The 27,819-nt window shown below is 35.2% G+C and overlaps 1 protein-coding gene across 1 annotated transcript; it reads left to right on the top strand.

Annotated features, from left to right (window-relative positions):
* The first annotated feature begins 2 nt into the window (after positions 1-2).
* Positions 3-27,819, top strand: LOC120145028 (disease resistance protein RPM1-like). The gene is made up of 3 exons (XM_039158945.1): positions 3-2,897; positions 26,605-26,607; positions 27,793-27,819. Exon 1 carries the CDS (start codon positions 37-39, stop codon positions 2,878-2,880), a length of 2,844 nt encoding a protein of 947 aa, XP_039014876.1. The 5' UTR covers positions 3-36; the 3' UTR covers positions 2,881-2,897; positions 26,605-26,607; positions 27,793-27,819.

The following is a 27,819-nucleotide window of genomic DNA, read 5'->3' on the forward strand; positions in this document are numbered from 1 at the left end:
AAAAAAGGTGGTGATATTCTGAAGTGCGAGAGAAATATGGCAGAGAGTGCAGTTCAATTCTTACTGGAAAAGCTGGCGCCTTTGTTTGAAAAGGAGATGCAACTGTTGAGAGGGGGTAGAGAAGAAGTTGCGTACGTAAGGGGAGAATTGGAGCGCATGAGAGCCTTCTTGAGAGTTGCAGATGCATTGGAAGACACTGACGAGGAACTCAAGGTATGGGTCAAGCAAATCAGAGATATTGCTCATGACATGGAGGACATTCTCGACGAATACATGCTTCTCCTCACCCATCATCATGGACGAGGTCTCTCTTCTTTTCTTCACAAGATGTCTTGCTGTATTCGGAACATGAAGGCTCGTTATCGGATCGCTTCTGACATACAAGGCATCAACTCCAGAATACGAGACATCTGTGATGGACACCGTAGGCTTCGTCAGAGATTCTGTGCTGATGAAGGATCTAACTCCAACAGTGCAGGCAATGCATGGCAGGACCGCCGAGAGGACGCCCTTCTTTTGGATAAAACGGATGTAGTCGGCATCAACGAGAGCAAAAAGAAGCTTGTCGGATGGCTTATCGATGGCGGTACAGACCGCCGAGTTATTTCACTATTGGGAATGGGTGGTTTGGGGAAAACCACGTTGGCGAAGCAAGTGTATGATGATGCAGAAGTGAAGAAACATTTACCGATCCATGCTTGGATCACGGTTTCACAATCTTTCAAGTTGGAGAGTCTCCTTAAAGACATGGTTCAGCAACTCTCCAGAGTGATTAGTAAACCAATCCCTGATGGAGTGGACAGCATGAGCAGCTATCAACTCAAAACAATAATAAAAAACTGGCTGCGAAAAAGAAGGTACCTGATCATTTTGGACGATCTGTGGCACATTAACGGGTGGGATGCTATCAAGTTCGCCTTGCCTGCTAACGATTGCGGCAGCCGGGTGATGCTTACCACACGAAATGCGGACTTGGCCTTTTCCTCTCGCATAGAATCCGAAGGTGAAGTGTACAATTTGGAGCCTTTGCCTCCTGAAGAGTCCTGGACGTTGTTTTGTAGGAAGACTTTTCGAGGAAACTGTTGTCCTCCCCACTTGGAGGAAATCTGTAAACAGATCTTGAAGAAATGTGCGGGGTTGCCTCTTGCCATTGTTGCAATTAGTGGTGTTTTGGCTACGAAAAACAAGCGAAGAATAGACGAATGGGAAACGATTGGTCGTAGTCTTGGAGCTGAGATCGATGGCAATGACAAGCTTATGAATTTGAAGAAAGTATTATCTCTCAGTTTCAATGATTTGCCATACTATCTGAAATCATGTTTCTTGTACTTGAGCATCTTTCCCGAGGATCACCCGATCGAGCTTATGAAGCTGATACGACTTTGGATAGCAGAAGGCTTCGTTGAAACAAAACAGGGAAAGACACAAGAAGATGTAGCAGAGGATTTCTTCAACGAGCTCCTAAACCGAAGCTTAATTCAAGTAGCGGGGATGACCAGTGATGGTAGGGTGAGGTCATGCCGCGTTCATGATCTTGTTCGAGAGATCATCATATTGAAGTCCAGGGAGCAAAACTTTGCTGTCATAGCAAAAGATCAGACCGCGGTGTGGCCCGACAAAGTTCGACGCCTCTCCATTCATAATACGTTGCAGAACGTACTTCAAAACAGGTTTGTTTCTCAACTGCGGTCTCTCTTCGTGTTTGCGGTGGAAGAAAATCCATCCTTGCATAAACTATTTCCTGGAGGCTTTAAGTTACTTGCTGTGCTTGACATGCAAGCTACACCCATAACAAAGTTCCCAATTGACATTGCCAACCTGTATTATTTAAAGTACTTAAACTTAAGGGGAACCAAGGTAACAATTGTTCCTAAGTTCATAGGAAAGCTTCACAATCTTGAGACCTTAGATCTTAAACATGCCTATGTTACTGAATTGCCAGTCGAGATCCTACAGCTGCAGCGTCTCCGTCATCTTTTAGTGTACCGATACGAGTTCGAGTCGTATGATTATTTCCACTCAAAATACGGGTTTAAAGGTTTAGAAAGAATAGGAGAGTTGCAATCCCTTCAAAAGCTGTGTTTAATAGAGGTAGACCAAGGGAATGTGATATTGACAGAGTTGGGGAAACTCACTCAGCTGAGGAGACTCGGTATCACAAAGTTGAAGAAGGAAGATGGGCGGAAACTGTGCTCCTCTATCGAAAAGCTGACATGTCTTCGTGCTTTGTCTATTATATCGATCGAAGAAAACGAGCCCATCGATGTTCAACACCTCGTATCTCCACCTCCATTGCTTCAGCGACTGTACTTGAGAGGCAGATTGGAGAGCATGCCTCATTGGATCCGCTACCTTCATAGTCTAGTTAAACTGTACCTAAAATGGAGCCTCTTACCGGAAGATCCACTAGTTTGTCTCGAACATCTACCGAACCTAGTCCATCTCGAATTAGTACATGTTTATGATGGAGACACACTGTGCTTCAATGCTGGAGGGTTCAAAAAGTTGAAGCATCTGGGCCTCGACAACTTCGACGAACTGCAATGGGTGCAAATCCAGGTGGGGTCGATGCCGGGTCTAGAAAAGCTAAGCATTCAGCGATGTAAATCAATGGAGAAGGTGCCCTTGGGGATCGAACATCTTACGAAGCTGAATGTTCTCGAATTTTTCGACATGCCGCATGAACTTATAAGGTCCCTACGGCAGGATGAACAAGGTGAAGATTACTGGAGAGTTGCTCACATCCCTGATGTGTATTCTACATACTGGAGAGATGGAGCTTGGGAGGTGTATTCGTTGGAGAGTTTTATTGAAGGAGAGAGCTCTCCTCGCCCCAACACTGTCATAAGTAGCCAGGATCTTCATGCACGTTGGAAATGACCAAAACTCCCACACACGTTCATATTTTTAGAGATTGTTTTTCATTTTGTAGTGTTTTTATTTGTAAAAAAATATGTATTGTTGGCATATTTGTAATGATGCAAAACAAAAATATTAACAATGATTAGGGAAAATAATTAATTAAAATGTAAAAATAAATTGATTTACTATGTTATGGTAAATTTTTTTTTTGTCTTAAGTGACTTTATCTTGATTGGTGTGATCATGAAATGGACGCCACCTTCAAGCTTAATACGGTGCATCTATATATGTACACCCAAATGAAAAGATAGAACTCAATCGACATTATTTTTCTAAAAAGAGAAAAAGTACAAGGAAAAAGAAGAAAAAAAATCAAATGTTTCAATGTGTTTGAAGAATGGAATGAGATTTTCCTTTTATAGAAAAAATAAAGGGGGAAACGAACCTAAAGGAAGGGGCAGTATACCATAAAAATCTCAAACGCCCCAACTATCTAAATCGCTTGATTTGAATTTAAAACTAATAAGATTATTTGCATTACTAACAATCCTTTATTAATGTGAATAAATAATCTTTTAGAGACTAGAAAAGAACAAAAATGAAAATAATTGATTAATTGTTACTGAACATATCTAGAACGAATACGTAAGGAAATGTATAATTTTATTTATTAACAAGTGAACAATCTAAAACTTGTTAAAATATGAGTAAACTTAATGCATGACCAACCTCTTCCCCAAATGAATTTTACGATAGATTAACAATTTAGTCAATATGCTTTGAGATGTTGGTAAGTTCTCTAGAAAAAAGTCTAACATCTTTTTATAGAAGGTTCACACTAACATAGGTGATTTCATATTGTTTATCTTAATATAAATCATTTGAGTAATGACTATAAAATCATTAAGATCAAATAAGTTTAAAGCTATAATTTAAAATTCAATGAATTCATTAAGTCTGTCTTTATATGACCACTCAAATTTTAAGATATGAATTCATTTATATCAAGAAACTCAATCTCGGAAGTTGATAAATTCATCATGTCTGTATCATTAGGACCACTCAAAATTTAACGTATAAATTTATTAAGAACATTTAATCGATCGTCCAATAAAATCAAGAATTTCATCAAGTCTATATCAAAACGATCACTAAAACCTAAGCTATAAACTCATCAAGAGCATTTATTGGTGCTTCCTATAAATTTAATATTCATCAAGTATGTCTCAATATGATCATCCAAATCTTAGGCTATGAACTTGTTAAGAGAAAATAACTCATCCTTATACATGTACATTGTACATCATATGGAAAGGCAAATATGTACACTATGAGTCTTTCTATGGTTTTGTTTGATTGCAATGAACTTTGAAATTTTGGGATAGGCTAAAACATCACACTAACTGAAAGAACTCATGCACATCTTCTACTAGTACCTCTATACGATAATAGAACTCATTTATATGTGTACACAGATCAGTTACAATCGTGCGATGACATTCCATAGATGATGCAGACGGTTACCTCAAAGCTACTGAACATAAATTCAGTTCAGTTGCAATGATACTTCAAGGGAATCAATCATATCCTAAATAAACCCTACCAAGTTTTCTGAACAGTAAAAGGGAAGCAACTAAAACGAATTTCAGTGCATTGGAATTCAACCAAAATATCATAAACAAATTATAAAGTGATTGAAGTCGTTAACGATAGCTATTAACGTAAATAAAAACAAGGAGTACCAGAAAGCGAGAACTCGTGCGACACCAGCAAAACGACCTTTGACTTCATGATATTAAACGAACTCGGTTTTGCAGTAGCTGTAGACACTGTATTTAGTCCGAGCTTCAATTTGATCTCTTCATTATTATTAGTATTAATTATTATAATTTTTTATTATTAGTATTAGCCCATTACTATTATTATTTTTATATATTATAGTTATTTACTTAGTTCATCATTATATAGTAAATAGATATAGGTGTTCATTTTAGGTTATCATCTAAATACATCGTGCTTGTTTTCATTGATCGATCGTAATTAAATTAAATGTATATATATGTGTGTGCGCATGGGTTATGTCTATTATTAAGTAGCTATTAAATAAATTATATATATATATAGTATTTAACTATTATTTAGTGATGCTATTACCCTTTTTTTATTGTTGATCATAATTAATACATAGTAACTAAATATGTGCATGCGCATGGGTATTTAACTATAAAATATATGGTTATTAAATAAATTAAATATAAAACTAATATCCATTTTTATTTCTTCTTAGGTCCATTACAAGTCAAAGTACGAGCCCAATTCAACACTAAAGATACATTTACAAGAGACCCCCATAACAATTAGGGTTTTACAACCCTTTTCCAGCCGCCACCATGGATCTACCTCCCCCCCCCCCGGCCGCACGTGAACCACCCCAACCGAGCTCCCCGAAGCGTCAAAGATTCATGTACCCGACAGCAGTAGCTCGTAAGATGCCTCCGAACGGTTGTCGGGCGGCTGTCTCTGGCTCCTCCTAGTCCTTCATCTCAGCCATGCAACAAAAAACATGAAGTTCTACAATGCGACACCTTTAATATACAGCTAAAAAATACGTTATTGGTTTTGTTATTATTTAAATAACAAAACCGATAAAAAATTACCAAAAACATTATTATTTCTACCTAAAACATCTGAAGATATTAATTTTTTATCCATATTATTATTAATAATAATATTATTATTATTATTATTATTATTATTACTATTATTATATATATATTATTATTATTATTACTATTATTATTATTATTATTATTATCATTATTATTATTAAATATATTAAACATATATATATAAATAATAATTACAGACCAATTACAACTGGACCGGCCCAGTTACAAACAAACCAGAACCGGTCCAAATCAAACCAGAAACCCTAAACATTTGGGTTTCCAGTTAGGGTTTCCTAACCCTAATCTAAACCAGCCGCCTCATCACAACCGTTGGATCTGGCACGATCCAACGGTCCAGATTGCCCCAGATGGAAACCCTAGGGTCTGATACCCTAGGGACACGCGGCCGCCGTTGCTATCTCGCCACCTCCGCCGCTGCCACGTCCCAACCGAACGCTCCAGAAGCTCCAACGCCAGCCGTCCACGCCACGGCTACGGGGTGAGTCACCACTGGTAGTCCGGTGACTCACCGAGACCCCCTCTTCGGACCGGTCCGATGGCTACAACGGTGGTGGCTATAAAAGCCACCACCCCAACCTGAAAAAAAAGGACAGAGACAGAGAACGGGACAGAGAGACAGAAAAAAAAAATAACAGAGAAGATACAAACTATTACCAACGATCTCAGCAGCAAAGAACCAGAAGAAAAAAAAAAGAAAAAGGAAGAAGAGACTTACCGAGGAAGCCTCGACCACCAGATCTCGTCAGAACCTTCGAAACATCGAAGGTATTTTTGTAGATTCGCTCCGATTAGGAGCTTTTTAAGGGAAAAGAACACCGGGACCGTCCTTAGGACGGTCCGATCTATCTATTAGTATAAAAATAATTTTTTCCGGCCACCGGATGCGGTGGCCGGCGGTGACATTCACGGCGGCACACGGTGGCCGACCGGTGACCGGCTTCCCTCCGATGAGGGAAGCTAGAGAGAAGGCAGAGAGTTTTAAAACTCTCTCAGTTTAGAGAGAGAGAGTGAAATGAAAAATGAAGGCTGGCCCTTCGGGCCAGCCGGTTTGGACCATATATAGTCCTTCCCGAACGACGTCGTTTCGGGAAGGACTATGCGCGTAATTATAAAATAGTTAAACCCCGTCCGCAGTCCTCCGAACTTGTAAACTTTACATTTTAGTCACTAAATTGAATTTATAATATTTTTAATTCAGTCTTCGAATTTTAATTTCTTTTATTTTAGTCCTTCATTAAAATAATATATTAGGATAAATTACAGATTTAATCCATTAATTTTAATAAATAATATTTTAATCCCTAGTTTATATTTTAATTTATTTGATTCTAATATCCGAATTTTAGATAATTTTATTTTAGTCACCAAATAAATAAATAAAGAAATAACATATTTAATCCCTATAATTTTGATTAATTATGAATTAGATTTTAATTTTATTTTTATTTAATTTAGTCAGTTATTTTATATGTTTTCATTTATTTTATTGTTTTTAAATATATTATTTTAGTAGTATTTGTATTTTTTTTATTATATTGTTAAATATTTTTATATTCATAAATATATAATAATAGTATTTTTAAATATTTATTTTTAATATCAAAGAAAAGGACAGTCTTAATACAACTGGGTGTCCTATTCTGATATTTTAAAATTAAAAAGTAAACAATATTATTTAAATTAATATTTATCAATATCAAAGAAAAGAGCTGTCTTAAGGCACCTAGAAGTTCTTTTCGGATATTTTAAATAAATAAATATTTTTTATATAATTTTGAAATAATAGAATTATAAATTAAATATATTTTTGAATTTTTAAAATTTTAATAATAGAGACAATTTATAATTAAAAAGTACCAATTTTGGGCGTTGTAGGGGTGCTAATCCTTCCCTAAACGTAACCGACCACGAATCCCTTTTTATTATTAAAAAGAACGAATTTTTTGTTATAAATGCAGATCAGTTCAATTTTTTTTTAATTGATGTTTTCTTAACTCTTTTAAAAAAAATAATTTTTAGGTATTCGACCTACCTGACCCAAAAGGCCGATGGCGACTCCCAAATTATTTTCAAAACCATTTATTATTCACATCACTTTTCCCGCCAAACAAATAAATTCGTGCCCGGGCGAAAACCGGTTACGACAGCTTGGCGACTCCGCTGGGGATCTGGTCAAACTTTTAAAAATCAATTATAAATTGTCTCTATTAATTAAAAATTAAAAACTATATATTTAATTTTTTCTTTCTTTTCAAAATTTTTATATTTACTTATTATTTTCATAATATTTATATGTTTTATTTTATTTGCAAGTATTTTATTTCATTATTTATTTCTCTGTTGAAGATTTGAACATTTCTCCTCACACACAACACTTGCATTGCATTACATAAAGCTCTATAATTGAGTTGTCCCTTTTAAGTGGGAGTGAAAGCAACGTCTTCGTGAGAATTTATTCTCCGTGTCAGACCTAGCAAGTAACTTTCGGGGTTCATATGCTCTATGTCTTCGTGAGAATTTATTCTCCGTGTCAGGCATAGAGAAATGTATCCCCTCGAATTGAACTCGATTCACTTTAGTCTGTAATGGACTAGGATTGAGGGTTAGCAGCCTAAGGGGGCACTAACATGGACAATTCGAGTACCTTTACTCCTAGATCTGAAACCCTGCATATAAAAAACCTTAGAAACTCTTCCAATCCGAAGTCATGCCGAAATTTTGTCCAAAATAGGTGTACACACAGGAGAAATGAATTCTGTCTTTTCTGTTAATTTATTTATTGTTTAAATTACATGTTTATTTAAATTATTTAAATTCAGAAAAGCATGTTTAAATAAAGAATATTTATGTAAATGTTATTATTAAATTTCTTTATTATGTAAACTAATTTATTTTCTTTTTGTGTGTTCTTTATTTTTCTGTTTGCATTGCATCATACAGGATAAAAGACATTGATCCTTGTGTTAATTGTCTCATTGGAAAGCCTTCATTTATGGATAAAAAGTGTTCAAGTCAAGTAATTCTAAACTCAGAAGTAAGACAGTGGGCTGAAGATTTACAAAGACAAGAAGGAGACAGTCTGCAGGATGATTATGTATCTGACTTGGCCAGTTATGCTTCAGTTTCACTAAAAAGAAATGATATGCAAGATTTGCGAAGCATTTGGGAAAGTTGGGATTCAAACAAAAAATTGCAGTTTTATCAGACTTACGGAGACATCCCATATTTGCTCTATGTTGAAGTTGATGATGAATTACTCAGAGCCCTAGTTCAATTCTGGAATCCAGGGTACAATTGCTTCACTTTCAATAAGGAGGACTTGGTCCCTACTATTGAAGAATATACAACTTTGTTACATCTTGAAGGTGCTTTGGAGAATCGAATATATTCAAAGTCAATTAAAACTCAACCCTTTCGAGTTAAATTAGCAAAGATTGACGGGGTACGAGAAGAATGGGTAGCATCCCGTACAAAACAAAAAGGCGAAAGCGAAGGCATAGCTTGGACCAACATCAGAGAACTTATTCAAAGCCATCCAGATATTAAAGTACGATTCGATCTATTTGCTCTGGGTATATATGGTATGGTCATCTTCCCAAAAGTATTGGGATATGTTGAAGCTGCAGTGGTAGACTTGTTTGAACAGCTACCGAAGAAGATTAATCCTGTTTCTGCAATCCTAGCAGAGACCTTCAGATCGTTAAATGCTTGCAGAAGGCTAGGAGGTGGACGATTCTCAGGGTGTACTCAGTTGTTATATGTTTGGATCCGTAGTCATTTCTGGAGAACAGAAAAGGTTTCATACCGACGCTTTAATACGGATTATTCACCATTAAAGAAATTTCTGGAGCAGGAATGGCCTAAAGAAATTAAGAAAGATATGTGGATTAATGCCTTTCGAAATCTGCAAAGCAATGACGTTGTTTGGCGAGCCCCGTGGCAAATACAAAGGGAATTCTTTTACAGGTGTGGTGATTAAAACTGGATAATGCTGCTCGGATTATGGGGAGGAATTGGATATGCACCACTTCTGGTTATAAGACAGTATGAAGGTCGTCAATTTGTACCTGTCACTGCTGGACTACAGTCATCTGAGTTCGCATTCCACAGTAAAAATTATAAAAGAAATATCATGAAAGCCGTTACAGCTTGGAAAACAACTTTTTGTATTCGAGCTAAAGCAGCAAAAGAAATGCTAACTCCTGATTATGAAGATTGGAGATCTATCAGAAAAAACGAAAATATTCCTTTACCAAATCAAAATGAGGATATTTCTATGGAAGATCGCATTAAGGTGGTTCCATCAGAGATTGAAATCTTGAGAGCTGAGTTTGAAGCAGAAAGAGATGGTTGGTCGAAAGAGTTAGAGCAAATGAGACAAGATAAAGTTATGTTGGGGGTTGACATTGACTTTCATTCATCACAATGTGCAATGTTGAGAAAAGATAAAGAAAAAGGTGAGGATGAGTACAGATCCTTACAGAAAAATTACCAAGAGTTATATAAATCCCAAAAAGCATCTGGACCCAGCCAATCGACGGTACAGATGACCAGAGAATTGAACATTGAGAAAAGACGAGTTGAAGATCTGAAAGGAAAGAATAACCGTCTACTCAAAAGCCTGGAAAAAGGAAAGCAAAAAATGGAAGATTTTGAGGTTGACAGAAGAGAGCGAATTATAAAACACAAGGCTGAACACCGCGAGATCATGAATGAAATGCAAAGAGAAAGGGATCGAGCCAAAGATTTAGAAGAGATGAAGAATGACATCTTTGATAAATTTGAAGGCGAGAAAAATATCATGTTTAAGGGATTTGAATCTGAAATGAACCAGTTGATTGCTGAACTTGAAGTCAGAGGCCAAAAGATGGAAGAATCCAATATTGAAAAGGAAAAATGGGAGCTGGAAAGGAAAAATTTCAACACCAGACTTGAGGTAGAGCAGGAGGTGGCTAGCAATTGGATGCAAAGATGTAGAAACAAGGATGTTCAAATCCAGAAGCTTAATCAAAGAACACAAGAAGCACGAACAAAACTTGAAGAAGATTTGGATCAGTCTAGAAATAAAAACTCAGAGTTTAATGCTTACATTTTGCAACTTGAAGAATCATTGTTTCAAGAAAAGGTTCGTCTAGGACCTAATGATTTCAAAGAAAGTAATGAGGAAAATGCTTCACTACGAAGACGCATTAGAGATCTTGAAAAAATTCTGCACAATTGTCAAGTCAGAATCACTGAGTTAGAGCAAACTCTTGAAGGAACGAATGAACAATGGCAAAAGTCAACTGAGTTCTATGTCGAAAGAAGTGAAGAAAGAAGCGATATGGTGTTCGAGGCCATGGTACAAATGAGCGAAGTTGCTAGATATGTTGGGGAATTAGCTGTTGAAGCCAAAATAATTGAGCATCATGTTGATCCAGTTTCTAAGTGCGGAAAGAAGGTGTCATGGTTAATGAAAGAAATTATAGAGCTTAATAGGAAAGCTGTGCCTTATCTGTAGTTATGAAATATTATAAAGAAACTTTTGTATGCCAATGAAAGTTGTTCTATGACAGTTAACTTTTTGGGATCAATGTTTTTTACATACATGCATTTTGCATACATTCATCATTCATTTCATAATTTTCGCTATGAATTATTTTATTTATTAAGTTAAAATTCATTAATTAAAATTTGAAAAAATAATATTAAAAGATTTTTCAATCGCAGTTACTCTGGCCAAAAGAGAAATATTACATCACTACGGTACTAGACAAGCTACTAGGAGAATTATGGAGGATAAAATACAACGTATTGAGGAACAGCATCATAAAGAACAAGAAGAAATGAGAATGAAGCTGGAAAAAATTGAAGCCAGTATTGCAAATTCACAAGACAGTATAATGAAGAAGATAGAGGACATGTTTAAAAGGCAGGCTATCAGTGGAAAAATGCATGAAAATCCTGTATCTTTTGACCAAGAACCCATATATCCTCTAGGTTTTCCACCAGAACCAATTTATCACTCTGGTACTATACCTATACAAATCAATGCTCGTACATCTGCATTACAAGAAGCCAAACCACATGAAGATCAACAAGTGGATCCTGCCTCTTCAAGCAAAATTCCGCTTATATCAGAGTTGAAAATAGGAGATATGAATACTGAGCATTTGATCCCAGATTTGAATGAGCTGAATGAGAAACAAAAAGTAAATGAAGAACTGACCAGACAGATCAAGAGCTTAGAAGAACGAATGAAATCCGTGGAAATAACTGAATCGTTCTATGGGTTTGATGCTAGTGAGTTGAGTTTGGTTCCAGACTTAATCCTTCCCATCAAGTTCAAGGCTCCCGAATTTGATAAATATGATGGTACTACATGCCCTTCATCCCACATTACTATGTTTTGTCGAAGAATGGCAGGATATGTGAAGGACGAGAAATTGTTAATTCACTGCTTTCAGGATAGTTTGACAGGACCGGCTTTAAAATGGTATACTCAATTGACCAAAGCCAACATTAGATCCTGGAAAGATCTGGCTAAAGCATTCTTAGAGCAGTATCGCCATGTAACAGACATGGTTCCTGATAGATGGACTCTCCAGAATTTGGAGAAAAAGAATAACGAAACATTCAGACAGTATGCCCAGAGATGGCGTGACACTGCAGCCCAAGTTCAACCACCTTTGTCAGAAAAAGAGGCCACAGTGATGTTTGTCCATACATTGAAGGCTCCTTATTTAAACTATCTAATGGGGAATGCAACCAGAAATTTTGCAGATTTGGTCATTTCTGGAGAATTAATTGAAAATGTCTTGAAAAGTGGCAAGATTGAATCAAATGATGGGTCTAGTTCCAAAAGACCTACGTACCGGAAAAAGGAGAATGAAGTTAACAATGCAAATTCTTACAGCAAGGATTCATCGAAAAGCGTTACAATAACCCAGCCAAGGGTTAAGAAAGAGGAAACAAACACTAATCGAGCAGAGTCCAGAGGATCTCGAAAGGAAAATGAGAGGTTGTCTTTTACACCTTTACCAGTACCATATGCAGAGATCTATGATTCGCTGTTAAAAGCAGATGTTATACGGCCTTATCCTTTGGTTCCCATGCAACCACCATTTCCTCCTTGGTATGATACAAAGGCACACTGTGTTTACCATGAAAGAATTACGGGTCATTCCATTGAAAACTGTTTAGCATTCAAAAGGGTGGTTCAAAATTTGATCAACACCGGGAAGTTGAAATTCAATACACCATCTGCATCAAATCATCCATTGCCAAATCATGGAGATAAAAACGTAAATGCAATTCAGGAAGAGAACAGAAAGAAAGCAGAAACTGACATTTCTGAAATTAAATCTCCGTTTGTTTGGGTATTCCAACAACTCTCTTTAGCCGGTATAATTCCACAACAATTCAGGCCAAAGCAGAATGAAGGCAAGAATTATTGTGAATATCATCAGAAGAAAGGGTATAAAATTCAACTATGTCCTGAGTTTAGGGATTTGGTGAAAAAGTTGATGAACAACAGAGAAATAGAATTCTTTGAAGAAGAACCAGGGAAAAAAGAAGATGATGTTTGCTCATCAGAGGATTCTAAACCATGTCAAAGAATAAATGATCCTGTGATCATTAATGTGAAATCATCTACGACGATTCATGCACCAATAAAGCCAAAAGTAGTTATTACCACTCCTCTACCATTTCCATACAAAGATACCCGCAGGGTACCTTGGAATTATACTACCAATGTTTCAATGGTAGGAGGATCTGTTTCTCTAGATAAAACAGAAGAGAAAATACAGAGTTTGGGTACCACATCGACGTCTGAAGCAGTGAGCGAGGTCGGTTTCTTTACAAGAAGTGGGAGATGTTACTCTCCCGAAACATCCAATGCTTCAGAACAAATGAAAGCAAAAGGAAAAGCCATGGCAATACCTCAGAAGGTATTTGAAGATGAATCCTTTCCAGCATTCAATGAGCCTGTGACAGAAAAACAAGCTCAAGAATTTTTGAAATTCCTGAAACATAGTGAGTATAGTGTGGTTGAACAACTACACAAACAACAAGCGAGAATTTCTATTCTTGATCTATTGATGAATTCAGAAGCGCATAGGAATGCTTTGATGAAAATTCTCAATCAAACATTTATCCCCGAAGATATCCCTCAATAAACTTGACAGAATTGTGGGACATATAGCCGCTGACAATTACATAACGTTCACAGATGATGAAATACCAGAAGGCGGAATGGGGTCAGTAAAAGCTTTGAACATCACGACACATTGTCATGGTCATGTGTTGCCAGGAGTATTGATTGACAATGGATCTGCTCTCAACTTGATGCCTCTAGTTACACTTCAAAGAATGCATCTGGATCAATCACACATGAAGAGTTATCAGAATGTGGTACGAGCATTTGATGGTACTCAAAAAGAAGTGCTTGGGAAAATGGAAATACCGTTGCTAATCGGCCCAGTCGTGTACAATATTGACTTTGTGGTGATGGAAATCCACCCCACATATAATTGTCTATTAGGGAGGGCATGGATTCATTCAGCAGGAGCCGTTCCTTCTTCATTACATCAGAAATTGAAATTTGTTGTTGATGGACAACTAATATGCGTCAGTGCTGAAGAAGAAATCATTGCGTCTGTAACAAGCGATGTTCCATATATCGACACCAATGATGAGGCTCTTGAATGCTCTTTTCGAGCTCTTGAATTTGTAAATGCAACCTTTATTGCAGAAGGAAGCCAAATTCCATATCCCAGATTGTCTGATTGCACCAAGATGACGGTACAACAAACTTTAGGCATCGGAGCTAAAGCTGGGAGAGGTCTAGGAAAGAATCTTCAAGGGATTTCAGTTCCTATCAGTATAAAGATGAAAAAAGACCGTTTTGGGCTAGGGTTTAAGCCCAATTTTCAGCAAAAGAACAAAGAGATGAAAAGAAGATGTGAAGACAGAAAGGCAAAATTGAAAGGAGGAGAAATCCTTTGGAAACACATGTCTTTCCCACAGTTGAAGACAACATTCAGATCAGGGGGAACAATTAATGTAGAACAGCAGCTTGTTGAAGCCTTTAAAGAAGAGAAGTTGACGAAAGATCAAGACATAGTTGAAGAAGCTATGAATGGATTATTGTCAACATGGTCATGAATGACAACAAAACTGGCAAATACTTGGATAGGATTCGACCATGTCTTCCTGGAGAAACACTCACCAATTGGACCACTGAAGATCTTCCTATAGTTTTTAATATTAATGCAGAGTAATATTCAGAACTAATCTTTATGTTTAGCTCAAAAAATGAAAACTTTTTGTTATCTTGTAAAAGAAATTATGTTAAATATAAGAAATTTCCTTTAAAATTTTCAGATGGCAATCATTCTTTACATTTTCTTACATTTTTACATTTATTTATTTCATAAATTTACTATATTCTTTCGGAAATATGTCCGATTTAAATTTGCAGGTGTCACAGTGTTAATAGCATGTTTATTCCTAGATTTAATCCAGTGATAAATTTAGAGCAGCCTATATGTCTGGAAGAAATCAATGGTTGTGAGGATGAACTGGAATGTGATATTCCTACTGAACTTTTAAGATTGGTAGAAAAAGAGGACAAACAAATTCTACCACACAAGGAAGAGGTTGAAACTGTGAATTTGGGAACAGATGAAGAAATAAAAGAGGTGAAAATTGGTACCACTCTGACAGTCCAGATAAAACAAGAATTGATAAATCTCCTTCAAGAGTTCAAAGATATCTTTGCCTGGTCTTATCAAGATATGCCCGGTTTAAGCACAGATATAGTGATACACAAGCTTCCAATCAATCCAGATATAAACCGGTTCAACAAAAGCTCAGAAGAATGAGGCCAGAAATGTTGTTGCAAATCAAAGAAGAAGTGATGAAACAGATCAATGCAGGTTTCCTACAGGCATCTAAATACCCAGAATGGGTAGCCAACATTGTTCCCGTACCAAAGAAAAATGGAAAAGTTCGAATGTGTGTGGATTACAGAGATCTCAACAAAGCTAGTCCGAAAGATAGCTTTCCATTACCCCACATAGACACATTGGTGGACAATACTGCAGGACACGCATGGTTTTCATTTATGGATGGCTTTTCAGGATATAATCAGATAAAAATGAATCCTGAAGACATGGAAAAAACAACATTTATAACCAGGTGGGGCACATTCTGTTATAAAGTGATGCCATTTGGATTGAAAAATGCAGGGGCAACATATCAAAGAGCCATGGTAACTTTGTTTCATGACATGATGCACAAGAGATTGAAGTATATGTAGATGACATGATTGCCAAATCCAGAACGGAAGAAGAACATATTCAAAATCTGAGAAAGCTTTTCCAGAGATTGAGGAGATATCAATTAAAGCTTAACCCCGCTAAATGCACTTTTGGGGTAACTTCCGGAAAACTCTTGGGATTTGTGGTCAACAAAAAAGGAATCGAGATTGATCTAGATAAAGTAAAAGCAATTCAAGATCTTCCACCACCCAATACAAAAAAAAAAGTTCGAGGCTTTTTGGGGAGATTAAATTATATATCTCAGTTCATTTCTCAATTAACTGACAAATGTGATCCAGTGTTCAAATTACTTCGAAAGAACAATCCTGAAGTTTGGAATGAAGAATGTCAAGAAACTTTGGATATTATTAAGAAATATTTATCCAATGCCCCAATTTTAGTATCACCAATGCCTGATAGACCATTAATTCTCTACTTGACGGTCTTCGAAAATTCGATGGGATGTGTACTAGGACAGCATGATGAATCTGGAAGAAAAGAAAAAGCTATCTATTATCTGAGCAAGAAATTTACTGATTGTGAAGTTCGATATCCACCAATACAAAAAATATGTTGTGCTTTGGTGTGGACTACTCGAAGACTCAGACAATATATGTTATACCATACTACTTGGTTGATATCAAAACTTGATCCTTTGAAATTCTTAATGGAATCACCAGCTTTGACAGGCAGAATGGCTAGATGGCAGATGTTATTATCTGAGTTTGATATTATCTATGTCAACCAAAAAGCGATAAAAGGAAGTGTCATAGCTGATTTTTTGGCCAGTCGTGTATCAAATGATTATTAGCCTTTGAACTTCAATTTTCCCGATGAAGATCTGTTATGCATATCCATGAATGAAGAAGTCAAAACAAATGATGCATTTGCAACTTGGAAGCTTTATTTTGACGGAGCATCTAATGCTTTGGGACGAGGAATTGGGGGCAGTGTTAATTTCTCCAGAAAATATTTATTATCCCTTTACAAGCAGACTGGAGTTCTTTTGCACCAATAACATGGCGGAATATGAAGCTTGTGTCATGGGGTTGAAAGCAGCTATAGAAAGAAAAATCAAATTTCTCAAGATATATGGAGATTCATCGTTAGTGGTGTATCAATTGCGAGGAGAATGGGAAACAAAAGATCCCAAATTGTTGGAATACCGAAATTTTACCCTCGAATTAGTAAAAGAATTTGAGAGAGTTACCTTCAATTATCTCCCTCGAGAAGAAAATCAAATGGCAGATGCTTTGGCTACATTAGCTGCTATGTTTCAGGCAACTAAGAAAGTTGATATGATGCCAATCAAAATGCAAGTATATGAAATTCCTGCACATTGTTATAGTGAGGAAGAAGAGGTAGATGGTAAACCGTGGTATCATGATATTCTGCAATATATCAAAAATCAAAGTTATCCACCAAATGCATCGGAAATTGATAAAAGAACTTGAGAAGAATGGCTGCTGGATATTTTCTTGATGGAGAGATTATGTATAGAAGAAGCAGTGATCAAATGCTATTGAGATGTTTAAATACTAGCGAAGCTCGAAATGTCATTGAAGAAGTACACAGCGGAATATGTGGAACACATGCAAATAGTCTTTCCATGGCCAGAAAAATAATGAGATATGGATACTACTGGGCTACCATGTACACAGATTGCATTGATTATGCAAGGAAATGTCATAAATGCCAGATATATGCAGACAAGATTCATGTACCCCCATCTCCTTTACATGTAATGACAGCACCCTGGCCATTTTCTATGTGGGGAATAGATGTCATTGGAGCAATCACACCAAAAGCATCGAATGGACATTGCTTCATCCTTGTGGCAATTGATTATTTTACCAAATGGGTTGAAGCTGCTTCATACACCAATATTAAGAGGTCCACAGTCTGCAAATTCATAAAGAAAGATATAGTTTGTCGATATGGCCTACCAGAGAGGATCATTACAGATAATGCTCTGAACCTGAATAACAAAATGATGACCGATATTTGTGCACAGTTTAAGATCAAACATGCAAATTCAGTGGCATATCGTCCAAATATGAATGGGGCAGTTGAAGCAGCAAATAAGAACATCAAGAGAATCATTACAAAGACTACTGAAACTTACAAAGATTGGCACGAGAAGTTACCTTTTGCTCTATATGCATACCGAACTACTATTCGAACATCTACTGGGGCAACGCCTTTTTCTTTAGTCTACGGGATGGAAGCAGTCTTACCAATTGAAGTTGAGATTCCATCGCTTCGAATATTGAGAGAACAAAATTAGATGAATCTGAATGGATCCAAGCTAGAGTTGATCAATTGAACCTTATTGAGGAGAAAGATTGAAAGCTATTTGCCATGGACAGATGTATCAAAAACGGATGATGAAGTCTCATGACAAAAAGTACATCCAAGAGCATTCCAAGAGGGTGATCTAGTACTAAAAAAGATTTTGCCTATACATAAAGATTTCCGTGGGAAATGGATGCCTAATTGGGAAGGGCCATACATTGTGAAAAAGGCCTTTTCCGGAGGAGCATTGATCTTGGCAGAAATGGACGGAAAAATTCTGAGAAATCCAATAAACTCGGATTCTGTCAAGAAATATTATGCTTGAAGAGAAAAGAAAAAGAAAAAAAAAAGAAAAAAAGAAAAAGGGGGGGTCAAGGTGAAAACCCGTAAAGGGCATCTTATAACCAAAGGAAGGATTTGAGTTGAAAACCTGAAAAGGCGGCTCAAATGCAGGTTGATATTAGGCATCTGGCAATTGAACTTTCTGAAGATTTTGACAGTTTGGGAGAAACTTCACATCTACAAGCATTTTGACAACGTTTGAGATCTTCCAGACAAAAGCTTACATCATTTCTCTAAATTGTGTCAACTTGATTAATTTAGAAATACTTATGCTTATAATTTGTTGAGACATTTGAATTTTTTCATTCTTATGCTTGCCATAACTTTGAATACAATTCTATATATTTCAAGTTCAATTTATTGGAGATTCAATTTATTTTTGGAAATTCAATTTATTCTTTTCTATTGACTTAACATAATTTTGAAATAATTTAAAGATTTCTGAATATCACTTTATGTTTAATTTTGAATACATGGAAACAAAGTAAGCAAATCATCACTAGCTTAAAGCCATGAACATCAAGATTATTACACGGGATCCTACCTACAACAAAGTCGAATCCGCCAAATCTACTCATCAATTGCTCCAACCGATCACCATTCAGTTCTTGCACATCTGTTTTCAAAAATATACTAAGACAATAGAAGGTGATCTTTGCAGCACTGATTCCAACAAAAGGAAACAAGACATTGATATCACTGGGAAATATGTCTCTATACAGATCCTTGTGTATGGTTTTTTAAGGAAACCTAGAAGCATTTCCACCTCATCAGGTTCAAGTGGAGTAACTTTATTCCTTCCAACCCATACTAGATTCCATTTTCAGCACTCATCAGAACATACTTCTGACACTCGAAGGTGGCTCATTGTCATAAGCTTCAAAAGCCTTATCCTTTCTGTCAATTTGGCACTTCCTACATGTTTATAAACTTCAACTTTGTTCTTGGATCCCATGAAAGCCATCATTTCTTTGTCAATGGAAAAGCATCAGCACATGGAGGAAGCAGATAAGAGAAAATCTATTCTTAATTGGCAGAATTATGAATATAGCCCTTTTCAGTGTAGTAGCATGGAAATACTTCGAATCTACAATTCTGGCTCTACATCAAATAGTGTTGTGATATCTTAGTCCAATCATTAATGGAAGATGAATTTGCTCAATAGCATCTTCTGGAAGTTTCTTTGAGTTATCTGATCTGATTTGGTAGAACCAATCATGAATTTGGAAGATGAATTGCTCAATAGCATCTTCTGGAAGTGTTCTTTGAGTATCTGATCTGATTTGGCAGAACCAATCATTGAATTTGGAAGATGAATTTGCTCAATAGCATCTTCTGGAAGTGTTCTTTGAGTTATCTGATCTGATTTGGCAGAACCAATCATTGAATTTGGAAGATGAATTTGCCAATAGCATCTTTTGAAAGTGTTCTTTGAGTTATCTAATCTGGTTTGGTAAAAATTACAGAACCAATAATTGGAATTAAAAGATGAACTGCATGATCGTCTTCATTAAGAAGTTTCTTTTCAAGCTTCTTTTGCTTATTCCTTTCTCAAAAAATCATAGCCCAAGTTTCACCTTTTCTTGTAATTGGGATCATTGCATATGACTTCCTATCTTTTACCAGAAGAAGTGCATCAGCAGCCTTAGTCATTTGCACAGCACATATAAAATTTATCAATTTTACAATTGATGAATCTGGACCACATTTCTACATGGCTATTGAAGCTTCAGCACTTGAGAATCCCATTTTTGTCAAGTATAACAGTTTATTCTCCTCATCAAATCAGAATTCAAGATTTCTCGTATTAGAAGAACTATCGATATCTGTGAAATCATCTTGAAAGGTCACTTCATAATCAGATGAGTTTATCAGAATCAACATGTTGTATGAATACAAGTTTTTCAAGAGCCTATACTATTGAGTTTATTCTCAGAGGTTTTGTTACATATATACATTTACATTGTCAAAGAAGATAGATTCTCTGATTTGAAGAAGAAAGATCTATTGGGTTTTTACAATTGAAGAAATACTCAATTCACCAGTCTGAAATCAAATAAATTAACATTCATGCATCATATTTTAGGTATTTACAAAAATAGGTGCATTTTCATTCATTTTTATTCTTGTTGAATTTTTAACAGGAATTTCAAAGACTTTAGCAAAGATTCAAATCTATCATTTGATAGATTATCTTTTCCAGAGAAGGTTCATAATGAGAAGAACTCATCATCTGAAGGAGGAAGAAGAAGTTCATAATGAGAAGAATTTGTTCAACCTTTTACCTGAATCCATCATTGGATGGATCAGCTTTTCCAGAGAAAGTTCATAATGAGAAGAACTCATCTGAAGAAGAAGAAGTTCATATGAGAAGAATTTGTTCAACCTTTTACCTGAATCCATCATTTGATGGATCAGCCTTTCCAGAGAAAGTTCATAATGAGAAGAACTCGTCATCTGAAGAAGGAAGAAGAAGTTCATAATAAGAAGAACTTGTTCAATCTTTAGCTTGAATTCATCATTTGATGGATCAATATTGCCAGGTAGAGTTCATAATGAGAAGAACTCGTCATCTGAAGAAGAAAGAAGAAGTTCATAATAAGAAGACTTGTTCAACTTTTTGCATAATTCTATCGAAGGAGATAGATTAGCATCAGCCTTTCTAGAAAAGTTCATAATGAGAAGAACTCATCAAGAACTTATTCAACCTTTTGAATGACTCTATCACAGAAAGGGTCATCATCATCCCCAGCAGAAAGTTCATATAAGAAGAACTTATCTGGAGAGAGAAGAATTTATTCAATATCTCATCATGATCAAAGTAAAGTCAAATGGATAAAAAATTTTATTATCTTTTCATCTTTGCCCTATTCTTGTTAACACAGATGAGCAAAGAGGAGCACTGAGATATTAATTTTTTTATCCATATTATTATTATAATTTATTATTATTATTATTATTATTTATTACTATTATTATATTATTTTACTATTATTATTATATTATTATTTATTATTATTATTAAATATATATTAATATTATATATAAATAATTACAGACCAATTACAACTGGACCGGCCCAGTTACAACAAACCAGAACCGGTCCAAATCAAACCAGAAACCCTAAACATTTAGGTTTCCAGTTAGGGTTTCCTAACCCTAATCTAAACCAGCCGCCTATCACAACCGTTGGATCTGCACGATCCAACGTCCAGATTGCCCCAGATGGAAACCTAGGGTCTGATACCCTAGGGACACGCGGCCGCCGTTGCTATCTCGCCGCCTCCGCCGCTGCCACGTCCCAACCGACGCTCAGAAGCTCCAACGCGCCGTCCACGCCACGGCTACGGGGTGAGTCACCACTGGTAGTCCGGTGACTCACCGAGACCCCTCTTCGGATCGGTCCGACGCTACAACGTGGTGGCTATAAAAGCCACCACCCCAACCTGAAAAAAAGGACAGACAGAGAAGGGACAGAGAGACAGAAAAAAAAGAGAGAGACAGAAAAAAAAAACAGAGAAGATACAAACTATTACCAACGATCTCAGCAGCAAAAAACCAGAAGAAAAAAAAAGAAAAAGAAGAAGAGACTTACCGAGGAAGCCTCGACCACCGGATCTCGTCAGAACCTTCGAAACATCGAAGGTATTTTGTAGATTCGCTCCGATAGGAGCTTTTAAGAAAGAACACCGGGACCGTCCTTAGGACGGTCCGATCTATCTATTAGTATAAAATAATTTTTTCCGGCCACCGGATGCGGTGGCCGGCGGTGACATTCACGGCGGCACACGGTGGCCGACCGTGACGGCTTCCCTCCGATGAGGGAAGCTAGAGAGAAGGCAAGAGTTTAAAACTCTCTCAGTTTAGAGAGGAGAGTGAAATGAAAAATGAAGGCTGGCCCTTCGGGCCAGCCGGTTTGGACCATATATAGTCCTTCCCGAACGACGTCGTTTCGGGAAGGACTATGCGCGTAATTATAAAATAGTTAAACCCGTCCGCAGTCCTCCGAACTTGTAAACTTACATTTTAGTCACTAAATTGAACGGCGGCACACGGTGGCGACCGTGACCGGCTTCCCTCCGATGAGGGAAGCTAGAGAGAAGGCAAAGAGTTTTAAACTCTCTCAGTTTAGAGAGAGAGTGAAATGAAAATGAAGGCTGGCCCTTCGGGCCAGCCGGTTTGGACCATATATAGTCCTTCCCGAACGACGTCGTTTCGGGAAGGACTATGCGCGTAATTATAAAATAGTTAAACCCGTCCGCAGTCCTCCGAACTTGTAAACTTTACATTTTAGTCACTAAATTGAATTTATAATATTTTAATTCAGTCTTCGAATTTTAATTTCTTTATTTTAGTCCTTCATATTAAATAATATATTTAGGATAAATTACATATTTATCCATTAATTTTAATAAATAATATTTTCAATCCCTAGTTTATATTTTAATTTATTTGATTCTAATATCTGAATTTTAGATAATTTTATTTTAGTCACCAAATAAATAAATAAAGAAATAACATATTTAATCCCTATAATTTTGATTAATATAATTAGATTTTTAATTTTATTTATTGTAATTTAGTCAGTTATTTTATGTTTTCATTTATTTTATTGTTTTTTAAATATTATTTTAGTAGTATTGTATTTTTATTTATTATATTGTTAAATATTTTTATATTCATAAATATATAATAAATAGTATTTTAATATTTATTTTTAATATCAAAGAAAGGACGTCTTAATACAACTGGATGTCCTATTTCTGATATTTTAAAATTAAAAAGTAAACAATATTAAATTAATATTTATCAATATCAAAGAAAAGAGCTGTCTTAAGGCACCTAGAAGTTCTTTCGGATATTTTAAATAAATAAAATTTTTTATATAATTTTGAAATAATAGAATTATAAATTAAATATATTTTTGAATTTTTAAAATTTTAATAATAGAGACAATTTATAATTAAAAAGTACCAATTTTGGGCGTTGTAGGGGTGCTAATCCTTCCCTAAACGTAACCGACCACGAATCCCTTTTTATTATTAAAAAGAACAAATTTTTGGTTATAAATGCAGATCAGTTCAATTTTTTTTTAATTGATGTTTTCTTAACTCTTTAAAAAAAAATTTTTAGGTATTCGACCTACCTGACCCAAAAAGGCCGATGGCGACTCCCAAATTATTTTCAAAACCATTTATTATTCACATCACTTTTCCCGCCAAACAAATAAATTCGTGCCCGGGCGAAAACCGGTTACGACAACATCAATGTTTTTTAATATTTCCAGTAAAGTGTCCAACAATAACAAAACCGGTAGAAAAAATAACAAAATCGGTAAAACGTCCAATAATAACAAAATCGGTAGAAATAATAATATTTTCGGTAATTTTTTTACTGATTTTGTTATTTAAATAATAACAAAAATAGTAACGCCTTTTTAGCCTATATTAAAGCTGCCGCACGTAATCATTTCCCACAAAAAACGAAATAGAGATAAAAACACAGCAAAAAGAACAACTTTTTTCCTTTTCTTATGTAAACCAAACATGTATAAAAACCCAACCAAAAATCATGTAAAAATTCATTTCGAAAGTCAATCAAAAAGCTAGAAAATTCAAAAGCAACTTACACCTATTCAAGGTATTTTCCTCTTTGCTTTTTTTTTTGGCATGCAAAGTTTTTTTTTTGGAACAGTAAAAACCCAAAATAAGAAAAAGGTTTGAACTTTTACCTAGTTGGGGTCGTTAGGTAAGATAGAGGTGCCATCTTTAGGGCGCTAGGTCGCGGTGGTCGGCCTTTTAGGGGGAGGTTTCTTTGTATACTTTTTTGTGGGGGTCGGGTTTAGGAAAATAGGGAAAGGTGGTCGGCTGTTAGTGGCAGCTGGGGATAGCGAACCACTGACTTACGGCGGAGATGAAGCCTTTTTGGATTTGGCTGAAAGTAGATAGGTAAAACAAAAGGGGTTTTCTTTGAGTTTTTGGTCTAGTTTTGGTTTTAGAGGAAGAAAGAGCTTGAAAGGGGGCTGGACGGAGATGAACTGGCCACCGACGTACGGTGGCCGATTGGCTTTCTTAGATTTTTGGCTTTGCTGTGTTTTTGCATTATAGTCACCATATTCCCCTTTTTTATTTATTCTAATTTAGGCACTCATCTTTAATTGATAGCAATTTCATCACTTATTTATCATATTCCTGATCTATTTGTTTTAATCTTGGCACCTTGTTTTCATTCCTTTAAATTTGGTCACCAATTGATTTTGTTCTTGCTTTATTTATTTTTAATTTCAGCATGTTATGTTCCTTTCTTTTAATTTAACCATTGACTTGCATTTAATTTCATCTTAGCGTTTGAATATTCAACAATCTTGCGGTGATCATCCCCAAAGTATGATATGCATTATTTATGGTTCGAGTTAATTTTCTAACATTAACCCGCTAACTAGTTTATTTCATTGTTCGAACTAATTCTCTAACATTTAAATATTTTTATTGCTCAAACTAATCCGCTAACTTTCTAACATTCGAATATTTTATGACTTTCTGGTGACCTGCCCCGAGGTATGATCTACATTATTTATAGTTCGGGTTAAAATGTTAAAAATAACCCCTAACTTTTAATTTATGAAATTTAATATTTCTGCTATTTTATTTTCCAACATTTTAACTTTCTGCCCCTTTAATTTCCAGTCTTTCATTTTAGTCTCTTCAATTTCCAGCACTTAATTTTTCTGTATTTTCATTCTTGCGTCTTAATTTGCATTTCTTTTGTTCTAGTCACCAATATTGCTTCTGGTTTGTTTATTTCCAGCACCTATGCTCTTCATTATTTATATTTCAAGCCTTGTTTATTCTTTATTTTGTTTATATCATGTTTCAAATTCTGGCTGTTAACTTACGAAATATTCATGTTGGTTCCGTATTTATGATATTAGAGAGCAAATAGTTGGCTTATAATTTAGACTTAAAGAACTTGATCACCTTTATTATTGCTACCCCTAGTTAGAAATAGGAATCTTCATAGACTTATAGTATGTTTAGTCTTTAATATTTTTTGTTTAGGTTAGATTAGTCCCTTAATTAATGTTTATTGACTTATTCATTTAATCATTATTATTTTTAATTTGTTCATTATGACACTACTCCTTTTATGCACATATCTTCATAATATATATGTTACTATTCAAACTTTATTTATTTATAGGTCATGATATTTCTCTTACATATTCGAATGATAATTTTTTTTGTGAGGGAAATATATGAAGACATCTCCCAACTACAACGGAAGCATGTCTTCAAGTATTTTTCGCACAAAAGTCCTTTTACATTCGATTGGTTTTACTTTATCATGTTGTTTATTTTATTACCTTATTTTACTTTATTTTATTTTATTTAGTATTATTATTTCATTTTATTTCGTTTTTATTTATTTATTTTATCTTTATTTTTAAAAATGTAAGACATTATCTTTTTGTGAGGGGAATCCGTAGAAAAGTCTCCTAACTATAAAGGAAATACATTTTCGAGAATTGTTGTAATACCCCAAACATCGAGTCAGTGATTAAAATGTAAGGAATTAAAAATTTAACTTTTAAATTTGATAAATTGAAAAGTTCAAGGACTGATTTTTGAAATTTGTGTGGTCTTTTAGTAGGAATAAATTTAAATTCATTTTTAAAGGATATTAAAATGGAAAGTAAGAGAAAAAAAAAAGTTTGGAAGCACTTTGGTTATCTTCTCTTCTTCGTCTCTTCCACCGTGACTCCATTGCTAAGGTGAGATATGTTTCAAGTTGGTTGTTTCTTTAAATTTGTGGGTTGGTTTTGAAGCTTTGAGTGGTATAAAAGATTAAGGAAGCTTAAAGATGAGAGAACTAAGTGATTAAGGAATTAATGGTGAATTAGTAAAATGGGTTTTTAATGAGAAATTTGGTTAGTAATTAGATTCTAAAGGCATATTTAACTTGTCAAAGGTCTAATTAATGTATTTGAAGTATTAGAAATGATTGAGGACATGTTTGAATATTTGATATGATTTTTAGTTTTAAGTGTTCCATAGAGAATTTGGATGTTAAAAGGGAATTAACGGATTTAAGTTGGTTGTGATAAGTGTTAGTAAGTTTAAGGGTTTGATTGGAGCTAAAAGTATGAGATTTAGGTGAATTATGGGTAAAATTCGAAGTGAAATAGGTAAATTCTGGGCAAGGGTATCAGTACTAGAAAAACAATACTGATACTATAAGGTTAAATTGAAGGAAGTAGTATGAATCGTATGAACAATATCGATACTGATTGAAGTAGTATCGATGTTGATGTGAAGGTATCGTGTAACATCCGCATTACCGGGTTAGTGACCAAATTGTAAAGTTTCAGAATTTGGTGACTAAAGTAGGATAATTGAATAGTTCAATGACTTCTTGGAAATATATGAAGGTTATTCAATAATTATTAAGGAAATAAAGGTAAATGGTCATTTGATCATTTAAGAAAAAAAAGGGAATTATATACACTGGAGAGGGAGAGAATTCTCCAGAATTCTCTTCTCCTTTATTCTTCTCTTCACGTGGACCAAGAGCAAAGGTTTTGATTTAGCTTATGATTTCTTGAAAGTTTAAGTTGGATTTGAGTCTTTGAGGGTTATATAAGCTTAAGGAAAGCTTATATCAGCTTAAACACCAAAGAGATAGAATTAGAAAGGAATTTCTATTAGGGTTTATAAATGAACTTTTGTTATAGAAAGGTTTTTGAAGTTCTAAAGTTGGATTTGACTTGTCATCAGCTTAATTAAGAAGGATTAAGTGTTAGAATTGGATTTAGAACATATAGAAAATTTGGTATGATTCTTGAATCTCATAAAGAAGATAGGATTTTGAGGTTAAAGATGATTTACATGGATATAAGTTGGTTCAAGTTAGTAGTTGAGTTTAATGTCAAAATAGGGGCTTAAAATAGAAGAATTAAGGGAAGAGTTGATGATTTACGTGCTAAAATGTCAGTTCTGGGCAATGTGCATCGATGCACATTCATTGTGCACCGATGCATCGATAAATATCAGAAATTGTTTAAGGTGCATCGATGCACATGCAGTGCATCGATGCATGAATTTAAATAGAAAACATCGAATATGATTTATGCATCGATGCATAAGGAGTGCATCGATGCATCCCCATTAAATACAACATCGAATAGGATTATGCATCGCATGGTGTAGTGCATCGATGCATACCTTCATTAAAAGATGAATTGGCTTTTCTTTGAGACTAAGGAGTGAGAGTTTCGAATATATCAATCAGTAACTGATAAGTATTAATGTATTATTATGTAGATAATG

The sequence above is a fragment of the Hibiscus syriacus genome, unplaced genomic scaffold (assembly GCF_006381635.1).
Source record: "Hibiscus syriacus cultivar Baekdansim isolate YM2019G1 unplaced genomic scaffold, ASM638163v2 tig00002338_pilon, whole genome shotgun sequence".
Classification (NCBI taxonomy): domain Eukaryota; kingdom Viridiplantae; phylum Streptophyta; class Magnoliopsida; order Malvales; family Malvaceae; genus Hibiscus; species Hibiscus syriacus.

What these genes read in the sequence shown, in the direction of transcription:
- LOC120145028 (XM_039158945.1), top strand. Translation starts at nt 37, where the DNA reads ATGGCAGAGAGTGCAGTTCAATTCTTACTGGAAAAGCTGGCGCCTTTG.